Source organism: Echinops telfairi, unplaced genomic scaffold (genome assembly GCF_000313985.2).
Source record: "Echinops telfairi isolate 266 unplaced genomic scaffold, ASM31398v2 ScPeMD7_1;HRSCAF=3_0, whole genome shotgun sequence".
Classification (NCBI taxonomy): domain Eukaryota; kingdom Metazoa; phylum Chordata; class Mammalia; order Afrosoricida; family Tenrecidae; genus Echinops; species Echinops telfairi.
The window spans coordinates 69,145,897-69,159,842 of record NW_022103896.1 but is presented as its reverse complement, the minus strand read 5'-3'; the positions used below and the strand labels follow the sequence as shown (position 1 = coordinate 69,159,842).

At 38.0% G+C, this 13,946-nt stretch overlaps 1 protein-coding gene and 1 pseudogene across 1 annotated transcript in view; both read left to right on the top strand.

Annotated features, from left to right (window-relative positions):
- The first annotated feature begins 2,386 nt into the window (after positions 1-2,386).
- XKR9 (XK related 9) overlaps positions 2,387-13,946 on the top strand; it is a 16,227-nt gene continuing 4,667 nt past the window's right edge. Inside the window, exons 1-2 of the mRNA XM_004697522.2 lie at positions 2,387-2,673; positions 6,642-6,859. Coding sequence (XP_004697579.1) covers positions 2,402-2,673; positions 6,642-6,859 — 490 coding nt within the window. The 5' untranslated portion in view covers positions 2,387-2,401. The remainder of the gene's footprint in view (positions 2,674-6,641; positions 6,860-13,946) is intronic.
- On the top strand, positions 9,035-10,064 carry LOC105979249 (annotated as a pseudogene).

Here is a 13,946-nt window from a genome sequence, read left to right as displayed (position 1 = left end):
TGAACTGCTAACTTTGTGGTTAATAGCTCCAAAGTGTCAGTTTATAGTGACCCATTGATCTTTGAAAAATAGAATTACTTCATTTAAATGCTCTAATTCAGACACAAACATTTCAAAACAGAGCACTGCTTTCCAGGTTTATTCTGGGTCATGAACAGAACTCACTGGACCACTAGAACTCCTCTTAGAAGTCTTACATATTCACAAATATGTTTTTTGCACTCTCCCTTGAATGTGCAAAACAGCATGAGATCAGAGCTCCCCTCAAAACTTAGTAATTACCTCTGTTAAAAGCGAACTCCAATTTTTGGAAAATTCTGAGTCATTCAAGACTGGGTATTAAAGGCCAACAGGACAGAGAATGAACCATTCACAGCTGAGAAAACACATAGCAAGACTTAATGAGATCTAATATTGTTTCTGAAAGCTCTGAGACATGGGTTTATAATTCCAATAGAGTTTAACTCTTTTGGAGTCTCCCAGTGTCCTTGGAAATGTGAAGTTAAGCCCCCCCCCACTTTTTTTTCTGGTGCCAGGTTCCCTGGATCCTCCAGAGATCCCACCAGAAAAGCTTTGAAATCCTGTTTTCCAACCATTCCACTTGTTTTAGGGTACAAAAGGACCCCGCTCCCAAATAGAGAGTGAAGAGAGAACATTTACTAAATCTTAAAAGGGACAGAGACGACGCAGGGACACATCATCCGGAGAGGGAGGCCATTAGCAGGAGGTCAGAATGGTGTCCCGCTTATCAGTTTTTATGGGAACAGACAGCTTCACGTTTCTCCTACAGAGTAGCTGGTGAATTTGGCGTACTGACTTTGCTATTAGCAGTTTAATGCTTACCCAATGACTCTCTTCCAGAGCTCCTTAACAGTAATCATAGCTACTAGTATTGCTACCCTTTCCTTCACTAAGATTCCCTGTGGGATAATGGTGCTTACACATTGGACTGCTAACTGCAAGGTCAGCAGTTTGAAACCACCAACTGTTCCATGGATGGAAAACAGGACTTTCTGTATCGGTGAGGAAGTATAGTCTTAGAAATCCACAGGGTTGTTCTCACTAAATTGGCTTGGACTTGGTCGCAGTGAGTTGATTTTTGCTTTTGTATATGCATACATATGTATTTTTACCCCATTCAGCAATTTGTACACATATTGCTCAATGACAATTTGTACACATATTGCTCAATGACACATTCTACAGTGTGTCAATATTTCATTATTTTCACCCTAGTAGTTCCATTCCTTTTAACTTCAATTTATTGCCTTCTAACTTTCTCACCTATTCTTTTGAGTAATTGTTGTTCCTTTGGTTTCATATAGTTATTTTCTTTCACAATGTTTTTTTGTTAGCCTGCTATTTAGTCCAAGGTTAACTTCAAGGTTTAGCTTCCAATTCAAAGTTTAAAGACTATTTTGGTAATAGTCTTGAGGACACCTGCATTCTTTTCGCGCCCAGAAAAATCTGGGTTCTTTGAGAATATGAAGTTCTATTCCACATTTTCCTCCCTTTCTATTGTGTCTTATTCGCTGTGATCCTGATTGGATATCTGGTAGTGGTAGTCAGGCACAGTTAAATATAGTTTAGTAGCTTTGCTGTACGTTATTACTTACCATTTTCTCATGTTGTCACATTTAGGTTGTTGTTTCCAATTTGTTTGACCCTATAGATCAGGGATGTCAAACTGGCGGCCTGCAGGCCGTATAACAGCCCCTGAGGTAAATTTTTGTGGCCCACAGTGCTCTGAAGTAAAGTGTAACGAGGAAATTGTGTGTGTGGTATTGCCTCGATTTCCCTTAAGCGCTATTTTCTTCTTAACAATTTTTTTTTCATTTTATTTCAGAGCATCGTGGGCCACAAAAAATTACCTCGGGCAACATGTGGCCCTTGGGCTGCCAGTTTGACACCCCTGCTGTAGATGGTCCTGTGATAAACATCTTTGTGAGTAGGGTATGCTTTAACAAATATTCTGAGAGGAAATTGTCACCTGTTAAGTGTACTCCCGAGACTTGATTGAAATGATTGTAAGCCCTGCGGTTACTTATATTAATTTCAGAAAAAGGAGAGCTTTGATAAAGTTGTGGTCTAGGGTTTTTAATATTACGCTGAATTTTTTAAGAAACTTCAATATGTGTTTCATTTTAGGTGCTACCAACTGTAATGAAGATCATTGTGAGACAGAAGACTGAATAAAGCCTTGTCACATTGGCCCTGAGCTTGAGATTTAGATCAAAAATTAAATTCGTTACTTTGATTTCAGTGTTCCTTTTTTGTAATATTTATTTTTTACTTAAATAGACATAGTGAGCAGAAAATTAAAATTAAGACCTAAACCATAGGTTATACTAATATTTGTTCTGAATCTTATTCAGATACCAAAGAGCTATAGATATTAATAATGGAATACAATAAAAAGAATTTTATTTTGTCAGTTATTGGCATCCTCATCTACATATTTGATTTTATTGTGGATATCTGGGTGTCTGTCAAGTTTTTCTGTGAAGGACAATATGTTTTTGGTGCTTTAACAATAAGCTTTCTGCTCTTTGGAACACTTGTTGTCCAGTGCTTTAGTTATTCTTGGTTCAAGGCTGATTTCAAGAAAGCAGGTAAAGAAAGTCAGCATTGCTTTCTTCTTCTTCATTGCTTGCAAGGAGGAGTTTTTACAAGGTAAGCATACACTCTTGATCATTAGCAATATTTTTTTCTTATCCAGTTAGAAACTGGATCTTCTTGTATCTGAGCAGTCAGATGTACAAAGGGACCCTATTTACTGTGGAGCAAGATTACTTGCTCTGCTTTATGAGTGATATATGGTCAGAATTTTTCCAGGCTTATTAACAGAATGTTTTAATTTAATTACTGGAATTTTATTTTTCTAATATGTACTAGAAAATAGGTACAAGAAAATATGTACTAATGTGTTCTAGAAATTATTATGTACTTCACTTTTCATGGGAAAAATATACATCTTTTGTTTTTGTGAACCTTTTATGATCTGTGTGTATTTCAAGGTCATTTATGAAAATAAGCCTAAACTTGCAATTTCCAGAGCACTTAATTTTATGTTACTTATACAGGGATTTAACAAAATTTAACAAAAATTTAACTTCAATACTGCAGTAGCCAGATGGTTAGCTAGGGATAGAATCATAGAACTAAAAGAGGCCTTAAGAATCATATAGTTTAGAATTTTATGGTTCAAGAAACTAGGACATAAGTACATTCTGAGTATTCGGTGATTCTCTGTACATCTAATTTAATATGGCCTTTTCATTCTCCTACCTTAAGTGATTTCTTTTTTGTTAGAGTCAATACTTGTATATATCTTTAAAGAGAAATATTAAAGGCTACTATCAAAAGAGGCTAACACACTGTTTTGTTACAGTTACCTTTTTGCTCTTTGGGAAAGTTTGCCAGTGTTCTCTATTTCTTCATTTTAAAATACTTTATTGTGTTTTTGGTGGGCATTTACAAAGCAAATTAGGTACTATTTGGCAATTTCTGGGCAAATTCAGAATGTGTCAACATTCTCATTATTTCCATTCTGGTTGTTTTGTTTCCATTCATCTAGTTTCCCTAACCCTCCTACTTCCTCATCTGTACTTGAGAGTAAAGGTTGATCATCTTGTCACATTATATGAGTTAACATTTTTAAAATTTAATTTTCCCCATATGTTTGAAATGAACTTGTATGTCACTGAAGACCCAAGTCCATTTTAGTTTTACTTTTCCTCCTTTTTTAGCCACTCGGACCAATATTTAGATCTGAGGGGTAAGGAGTCTGGAGAGTTATTTATTTATTTATGGAATAATTTTTAATTAATTAATTAAAATTTCCTTGTTAAACTCTCCATTTTAAAAGAAATTTAGTTACCCTACCCAATGCCTCCCCTCTCTCCTTTTCTACCCTCACTCCTCCTCATAGTCATCAAAGTCTTTTGATTTATTTAATTAATTTATTTTATGGATTCTGATTTCTGTTACCTTCCTCTGAAGTTATTTAAAAAACAGTTAAATAACTAGTGAATTACAGTGATGTATTACAGAAGCTTGATTTCAGCTTTCTTGTTGATAGGGGTCTCCAAGTCAATTCCAGCTCATATGACCCTATGAATAACAGCCCAGTCCTGTGCCATGCTCACAATTGTTATGTTTGGATCTATTGTTGCAGCCACTGTGTCGATCTATTTTGTCCGAGTCCTTCTCATTTTTCATGACATCTTTATTAGGGACTGGTCTCTCTTGATAACATGCCCAAAGTCCGTGAGGGTAAGTCTCATCATCCTTGCTTCTTAGGAGTGACTGGCTGTACTGTTTCCAAGATAGAATTGTTTGTTCTTCTGGCAGGTCATGATACTTTGAGTGTTCTTCGCCAACACTGTAATTCAAACGCATCAATTCTTCTTTGGTCTCCCGTATTTGTAGTTAAGCTTTCACACGTATATTAAGTGTTTAAAAATACCATGGCTTGGGTAAAATACCGCCTTAGTCCTGGGAGTGGCATCTTTGCTCTGTAACACTTTCAATTGATCTTGTGAAGTAGACTTTTCCAATGCAGTATGCCATTTGAGTTCTTGACTGCTGCTTCTATGTGTGTTGATTGTGGATCCGAGTCAAGTGAAATCCGTGGTAACTTCAGTCTTTTCTCTGCTTATTATGATGTTGTTTATTGGTCTGGTTGTGAGGATTTTGGTTTTCCTTATACTGAGGTGTAATCAATACTGATGGCTGCTGTCTTTGGTCTTCATCAGTAAGTACTTCAAGTCCTTGTTGCTTTCAGTAGGCAAGGTTGTATCATCTGCATATCACAGATTGTTAATAAGCCTGTCATAGATTGTTAATAAGTCTCCCTCCAATCCTGATGCCATTTTATTCTTTGTATAGTCCATCTTCTTGGATTATTTGCTCAGCACATGCCTTTCATGATTTTAAACCATACACATGACACATGCCTTACATGATTTTAAACCATACACATTCCCTTGGTCTGTTCAAATGAGTTCCTCTTGGTCTATATTCGGCATGAGCATAATGCCTGTTGGTGTAGGTTCTTCATGAACACAATTAAGTGTTCTGTAATTCCTATTCTTTGCAATGTTATCCATACTTTGTTATGATCCACACACTTCACAATGTTATCTACTTTCCTATGTCTTTGCATAGTCAATAACACAATGTACACATCTTTCTGGTGTTCCCTGTTTTGAGCCTCAATTCATCTGAAGTTAGAAATGATAGCTCTTAGGCCACATCTAGTTCTAAATCCAGTAAATTTCTAGTAGCTCCTTGTCGATGCACTGCTGCAATCATTATTCATTTACCTTCAGGAACATTTTACTAGCCTCTGACATTATGATATTTTTGATAATTTCCATATTCTCTTGGGTTACCTTTCTTTGGAATAGATACAAATATCAGTCTTTCCCAGTTGGTTGGCCCAGATATTTGTCTTCCAAATTTCTTGGCATAGACGGTGACTGTTTACAGTATTTCATCAGCTTATTGTAACATTTCAATTGGCATTCTCTTTATTCCTGGGGCTTTGTATTTTGCTAATGCCTTCAGTGCAGCATGGACTTCTTCCTTCTCTCCCTTCAGTTATTGATAATATGCTACCTCTTAAATGGTTGAACATTGATGGACCAGTTATTTTTGTACATTGGTTCTGCCTATTCCTTCCATCTTCTTTTGATGCTTCCTGCAACTCTATGCTTACCCATAGAATCCTTCAGTATTATCATTTGAGTCTTGAATTTTTTCTTCAAAGGCTAGTGGTTGCTTTGCCAGCAGCTTCAGATTTCTCTTAACTAAACTTCTGCGATTTTTTGTTAGAAATTTACTTGTATGATAATAGCTCAGTTCATTTAAAAATTCTTTTAAAAGAAGAGCCTGAGCAGAGATAGTTGAATAGTTTTTGAAATTTTATATTTTCTGGGTTGATAATGAGCAAAGATCCTAGCACTTTCTAAGTATTAAGTAATTGTTCACTGGACAAAATTAAAAGAGGATTGAAGTTCATCTTTAAACTTGGCATGAGGCATGTTTGTGTGTTATTTGTAACAGAAATGACATGAACTGAAAATTGCAATTTGTCTTTCGGAAGTAGCAGTTCAGAATAAGAAGGAGAGGGAGGTGGTGGTGGTGGTGATACACGGGAAGCTGATATCAAGGAGTTCAAGAAGGAAGAGAATGTTTTAAAAATGATTGTGATAGAAATTGTACAATACTGCTTGGTGTGATTTAACTATTTAACTTGATGTGATTTAATGGTATGATGTTTAGATTAGTTCCTAATAAAATGGATTGGAAAAAAAAAAGAATAAGAATGATAAAATCTGGGTTTAGACCTTTACTCTGTAATTTTCAGCAAATTGTACCTTTTACTGGCCTTTCTTTTTTATTTTTTTTTGGCCTTTCTTTTCTTATCCATAAAATGAGAGCAATGCTTACTCATTTCACATAATATTCTGAAGAGGAAATTAATTCATCATTAAATATTCACAAATTGAGAGGAATCTGTACTAGAGAAGGTTTGTGGAGAAAATATCACATGCCACATTTTACTCAAAATCATCATGTATTTTAAACTCTTGTTTTAAGGAGTATATTGCTAAAGGACATTTTCATGTTTACAGGTACTGGTTTGCCTTGAAAAAGGGATTCCATATGGCTTTCAAAAACTGCAAAACCAATAATTTCACAGAACAGCAAATTGATTCCCATAAAGAAGTTATTTATATAATGACTGATTTAAGCATGCTCAGGCTCATTGAGACTTACCTGGAAGGCTGCCCGCAATTCATTCTTCAGATCTACATCTTTCTGGAGCATCGTCAATTGACTTTCAGTCCATGTAAGTTTTCTCCATATGCTGTGTTAGATGTGTGCCACCGAGATCTTATACTAACACATAATTCTGCAACAACTTTTAGAAAAATTTTATTCATTTTCTTTTTAAATATTTAGTTTCCAAAAAAGGAAACAATCTCATGGCTTCACCTATCAAAAATATGAAAATATATATTGACTTCCTCCCTCTTCTCCCCACCCTTTTTTGTCATTTGCCCAGAAAGTAAACTACTATTGGTAGATTTTTTTCAGACAGCCGTGGGTTACACTATGGGCTGCTAACCGTAAGGTCAGCAGTTTGAAACCACCAACTACTCCATGGGAGAGATGAGCTTTCTACTGCTGTAAAGAGTTACAGTCTAGAGATTCCCAGAGGCAGTTCCACCCTGTCCTGCTGGTTCACTATAAGTCAGAATCAACTCAATGATAGTGAGTTATAGTTGTTTTTTAGAGGGGTGTGTGTGTGTGTGTGTGCATTTATTCTTTAAAAATTTTTTTTCTTTTATATTAATGGTAATATAAAATACTCTTTTTTTACTCTGAATGATATCTCTTGGAGATGTATCCATTTTAATACATAAAGATTTTTCTTCTCTATTTTACAAACTGTACAGGATTGCAAACTATGTATGTATCTTAATTTATTTGTCAAGCACCTTATGTATGCACCATAATTTATTTGCCCAGCATTATTTATTTAAGTTGTTTCTAATATTTTACTATTAAAGTACTTTAATGATCTTATGTATATATAGCTTTTGATATATGATGTAAGAGGGGGTTAGGCCCCCCTCCCTCCCAAATGGAAAAAACTTTGCTGGGCGCAGCTTTTGTAGTACATATTTTTCCTACTAGGCGAGCATCCAGCAACTCGCTCTGAGTTAGTGCACCCGGTAGCATCATCTGGTAAGGTTCTTTCTGGTCACATTGAATTTTTTCGTGAAAGCAGTTTCACTCAAACCTCGTTTTTTGTGATGGCTGATTTAAGAGAACGGCGTGTTTAAGGGAAATTTTGTATCCTGCTTGGGAAAAATGTCACAAAAACTGTTGTGATGTTGAACACAGCTTACAAGGACAGCACTATGGGAAAAACTCAAGTGTAGGAGTGGTTTTCTCATTTCAAAAAGGTGAAATATCAATTAATGACAAACCTTGTTCTGGACATCTGTCAACTTCCCAAACGGATGTAAATGTCAACAACATTTGTTCACTTATGCTGGAAGACTGATGAAGGACATTGAAGAGATGGGGAAGTTATCTGGACTATCTTGGAGCTTGGATCAGTGAATTTTAAAGGAAGAGTTGGGAATGAGAAGGGTCGCTGTGACATTTGTGCCCTGGGTTCTGACTGATCAGGAAAAAGAGCATCTTAATGCATACATGCCTTGCTTTGAAAGAACCACTCCGAAGTGACCCAGACCTTTTATCCAAGGTCATTACTGGTGATGAGACATGGTGCTATCCTTACAACACCCAAACCAAACATCAATCAAGCTATTGGAAGACACCATCATCACCTCACCCCCAAAAGCTCATCAAGTGAAATCACAAATCAAGATGATGCTTATTTGGTTTTTTTGATGTGAGGGGGATAGTGTATTTTAAATTCATTCCACCAGATTAGACTGTTAATCAATCTTTTTATTTAGAGGTATTCTGAAAAGATAGTGTATTAGTGTGTGAGAAAAAAGGCCTGATTTGTTGCAGATGGGAGACTGGTTTTGCCACCACGACAATGCACCTGCTCATGCAGCCATCTCAGTGAGCCAGTTTTGGGCAAAAGCCAGCATGTCTCTCTTGCCCCATGCACCTTACTCACCTGACCTTGCTCCATGTGACTTCTTTTTGTTTCCATGAATGAAGAGGGACGTGAAAGGACAGTGATTTGAAGATGTAGAAGAGGTGAAGAAAAAAATGAGACAGGTTCTGTCAGCCATCCAAACAGATGAGTTTGGAAAAGATTTCCAAGAATAGATCGCAGATTTGACAAATGTATTAAGTGTAAGAGAGAGTACTTTGAAGGTGATAAGGTTGCTTTGTAAGGAAAATTTAAATACATAACTTAAAAAAATTCTGGCTTTTTGGGGGTACCCTCTGATATATCTGTTGGGTAAATTCCAAGAACTGGAATGTCTGGGTATACCTGTGTATTTTATAAAAGTTATGGAAACTGGCTACTATGGCAACTTTCTTTACTTTAGTAAAATGTTCATTTTGTTAGGGCAGTTTTGTATTTTCATTCTTTAAAATAGCTTTAATAGATGTTTAACTTGTCATGCAAGATTGATAATATTTGTTTTCAAAATAAGAGTACTAGTTTTTATAATGACTAGGGTTCTGTAATTGAATTTATCTGGGCCCCCACCCCTGGTGTCCGAGCCCAACATGCAGCCCAGAGGGGATGGTGTGGCAGGCCCTCCTGTCAGGGCACATGACCCCAGCCAGAGACCCGGCAATTTGAAGGCATTGTTCCTTTTATTCGCTTTGGTGAGAAGCCCATCCTCAGAGTTCCAGGCCTTAAAAGACAGAAATGTGACCACTGGACTTCATGTCCCCCGACCACCTATGCCTGCCGGTTACTCAGTGGAGGTGGACCAGACAAGGACGCCAAAATCTGTTTTGAGGATGAACTGGCCATTGGGGAAAAGATGGGAAATGTTACAAGAGGAATAAATATTGCCATCGTCAACTATGTAACTGGGAAGGTGACAGAAACAGGATTTTTTTATATGTATGAAGATGCTAACTCTGGACCCATGGCAAGGTTCATTCAGAGTACACCACAGAAATCCTGCTCTTCGTGATGGCCCACAGTGATGGCAGCAGCAGGCTGAAGGATGACTCCAAGGAGACCATCAGAGCGCTGGGAAGCAAAGAAATCCAGAACATGAAATTCAGGTCCAGCTGGGTATTTCTTGCAGCAAAAGACGTTAACTTCTTACTGGCATTCGGAGAGAAAAGGTTAAAAAAAGAAGTAGAACAATCTCACTGCTATTAAGTCAGTTGAGACTCGTAGTGGCCCTAAAGGACAGAGTAGAGCTGCCCCTTTGGGTTTCCAAGACCTTAAATCTTCACAGGAGCAGACAACCTTGGAGTGACTGATCAACTACTCTGATGCAAAGAAGAACAGATATTCTGGCTGGCCCGCAGAGATACAGATAGAAGGCTGTATACCACGAGAGTTGAGCTACATTGCACTGCCTCAATAAACAAACGTGCTTTGTAAAAAAAAATTTTTTTTTAATTTATCTGTGGGGTTCAGATGGTCATTTTCCCTGTAGTTTCTCTGCCCTGGACTGACCTATGCAATAAACTCATCCTTCCAAGCAGTCTCTCTGTTCCTAATGTCCCATAAACGTCTAGGGCATATTTTTAGGTGTTGTTAGGTGCTGTCGAATCACTTCCAATGTTTAGTGGAAGAACGAAATACTGCCCAGTCCAGAGCTATGCTAATAATTGTTGCTAAATTTCAACTGTTTGTTGCAGCCACTGCTTCAGTCCATCTTGTTGAGGGTCATTTTTTTCACTGACCTTGTACTTTATGTAACATAATATTCTTCTCCCGGAAGTGATTCCTCCTTATAACATGTCCAAAGTACACGAGGCAAAGTCTTGCCGCCCTCACTTCTAAGGACCATCTGGCTGTATTTCTTCCAAGACAGTTTGCTCTTTCTAGCAGCCTTTTTAGTTGGCTTCCATATGCATCCTGGGTGGGGTCTGACCCCTGCCAAAGTCCCTGGACCTTTACCCAGGATGTATTCATTAAGTAGCTCATCCTCTATGGCAGCTGTGGTGGTGTTGAAGTAAAGCCTTCGGCTAACTAAGGTAGCCCAGCGTTGGCCACAACTGTGGTGGGACTAAAGTTGAGCCCCAGTCGGCAAACCAAAAGCCCTCAGCTCTTTAAAACCTAGTGGATCTCAGTCTATTTACTTTATGATGCTCCTCCTGTGACCTGTAAGAGTGAGTTTCCCTCTCAGTGGCTCTCCTGTGTTGATTTCCGAGGAGTCCCTCCGGTGTGTGTTACTTGGTCACTATCTTTCCCCCTGGTCTTAAACTAGTACTTTGAAAAGAAAATTAGGGAACCAATTTTATTTACTATCTTATCAACGAGTATAAAATTACAGGTATGAGAAATCTGGCATATATCATAAAATTCACAAAAGGCAGAAAAGTAACATATTTTTATTATCTTAATATTCATCTCAATTCCTTATGGCATACTCTGACTATTGACAGTTTTAGAATTATGTTTAATTTTATTTTAATTTCTCCTCTTAGAGTTGATTAAAAATTTTAAGTATTTTTAAATTAGAAATTTTCTTTCACCTTCACAAATTATTTTTATTGGTAATATTATTTTTGGTTTATTGTCTCTTTATTTTAATTAAAAGATCATTTTATTGGGGTTTTTTACTGCTCTTATAACTTTCCATACATCAATTGTATCAAACATATTTGTACATATGTTGCCATTATTATTTTCTAAACATTTACTTCCTATTTGTGCCCTTGGTATCAGCTGCTTGATTTTCCCTTCTTTCCCCCCTTTCCACTCTCATGACCCTTGATATATTATAAATTATAATTATTTTTATATCTTACACTGACCGCTGTCTCCCTTCCCCCACGATTTCTGTTGTTTGTCCCCCTTGGAGGTGGTATGTAGTTATGTGTGATCATTGTGATCAGTTCTCCCTTCCTTCCTCCACAGCCAATCTCCCCCCTACCCTCTTGGTATCACTATTCCTATTTCTGTTCCTGGATTCCATGCGTCGTAAGTTCTTATCTATACTTGTGTACATGCTCTGGTCTAGCCTGCAGTGAAAGGCAGGATGTCCTTGGGGTCATGATAGGGGGGAGTGAGGAAGCCTCAGTCATGATAGTGGGTGGTGGTGGTGAGGAATCCTCAAGGAGCCAGAGGAATATTGTGTGTTTCATTGGTGCTATACTGTGCCCTGCTTGACTCATCCCTTACTTGTGACCTTTCTGTGAGGGAATGTCCCATTGTCTACAGATGGGTTTTGCCTCTCTGCTCTGACCACTCTCATTCTCAACAATATGTTTTTTTCTTTGTTTGTTTTGGGTCTTCTGGTGCCTACTACTCAATCCCATCAACACCTCATGATCATACAGGCTGGTGTGCTTCTTCCATGTGGGCTTTGCTGCTTCTGAGCTAGATGGCTGCTTGTTTATCTTCAAGCCTTTAAGACACCAGATGCTATATCTTTTGATAGCCAGGCACCATCAGCTTTATTTACCACATTTGCTTTGTCCTCAGTGATTGTGCTGGGAGGGTGACCATCACAGAATGCCAGGTTGTTAGAACAAAGTATTCTTGCATTGAGGCAGGGCTTGAACAGAGGCCCAATGTTCATCCACTATCTCAGTGTATTGGCATATAATATATGTTTATGAATTGGGAAATTTCTTCACTTTTTTCAAAGACTATGCTTTAAGATTTCAGGATACTTAAAGTTTCAGAAAAAGTTATTTTTCTAAAGTGACTAATTTGTATTGACAACATATTATCTAAATTGTTTTTGCTGTCTCATTTAATGTATGTGGGGGTCTCTGTTGTATTTAGTGTTAAACTGAAATAAATTAATAAGGAATCTGTTTACGTTAACCCACTGCTGTCAAGTTGATGAACTTGCTGTCGAGTTGAGTCAAAGCAAACTAATGACAGAGTACAACTACCACGTAAGGTTTTCAAGGCTCTAATCCTTATGAGAGCAGGCTTCCACATCTTTCTCCTGCGGTGAGGATGGTGGGTTAGAATAACAAACCTTTGGGTTAGCAGTCAAGCTCTTAACTTTTGCACTGCCAGGTCTCCTTTAGATGTGATTGGAGAAGGCATTTCAAATTGCGGAAAATGCATAAGCAGAGGTCTTATTTAGCAAAGACAAGGAATCCAGTTTAGAGAGAGTGTGTGTGAAAGTGGGGCTGTGGTTGGAGGTGGGTGGCCAGCCCCCCAACACTAATCATGTGTTCAGTAAGCACAATTGTACGGTTGAGCTATATAAGTATTATGTTAAAGTCATTGAGAGCATGAGAGAGAAAAGAGATATTAAAATAATGGAGTCAGACACATTTTATGGTAGCAGTGTTCACCTCAGCCCCGCTTGGTGGTCCACGTGGAGAGAGGGGGAAGGGAAGGGGAGGACAAGGGGAAAGGGAACAGGGGAGGAGAGGGAGCCTATGAGAGGCCACGAGAGGAGCCAAGAGAGAGAGGGGGCTCTTTATTGGTAACCCAGGTCTATATACCTTTGGGGGCATGCAAGCCCACTAATTACAGGTAGACATATGTCACAGGAAGGGGTTGCACTATAGTTTATACAGCAGTGAGAGGGGGACAATCTAGGGATACCTGTGATAAGATGGGCGGATCCTAGATTCACTGAGCGGTTTGATCTGTTCTCTGGATCTGCATAGGAACCATTATCAGTAGGGTGTAAACTCCACCTACAGGAACCAAGCTAATGGTCGCAAGCCTTAGCCCATTGTCCCTAGCAGCAGGGAGAAGGGCCTACCTTAGTTTGGTGACTGATTGCCTTCCCGGAGGATATCTGTAAGCATCTGACCTCCCCCCACATGGGGCCAAGGCATGATCAGAGAAAAGAAATGTTGGGATCAGATCAGAAGTAGGAAATGTAAAATAGTACCAAATTGTAATGTCAGTTGGCTAGATATTAGGAATCAAAGGGTTGTTGATGGCACAAATATATGAAAACACATTACTGAATTATTAGAGGAGCTTTGGTGGTTTAGCAGTAGGATTCTTGCCTTCCATGTAGGAGAGCAGAGTGCATATACAGCCTCTCCTTATAGTGGAGTCTAGAGTGCTGTTATGTTGCTGAATGGGAAGGTCCCTTAAATTTAACCTTCACTACTTTTGTGATATATCCACTTTTCATTAATACTGTTGGTTAATTTTAAACATAGATTTGTTTAAAATGCATGTTGTAATTTAAAAAAAAATTTATTTTAAATAATCATTTTATTAGGGGCTCATACAACTCATCACAATCCGTACATACGTCATTTGTGTCCAGCACATTAGTACATATGTTGACTTCATCATTCTCACAACA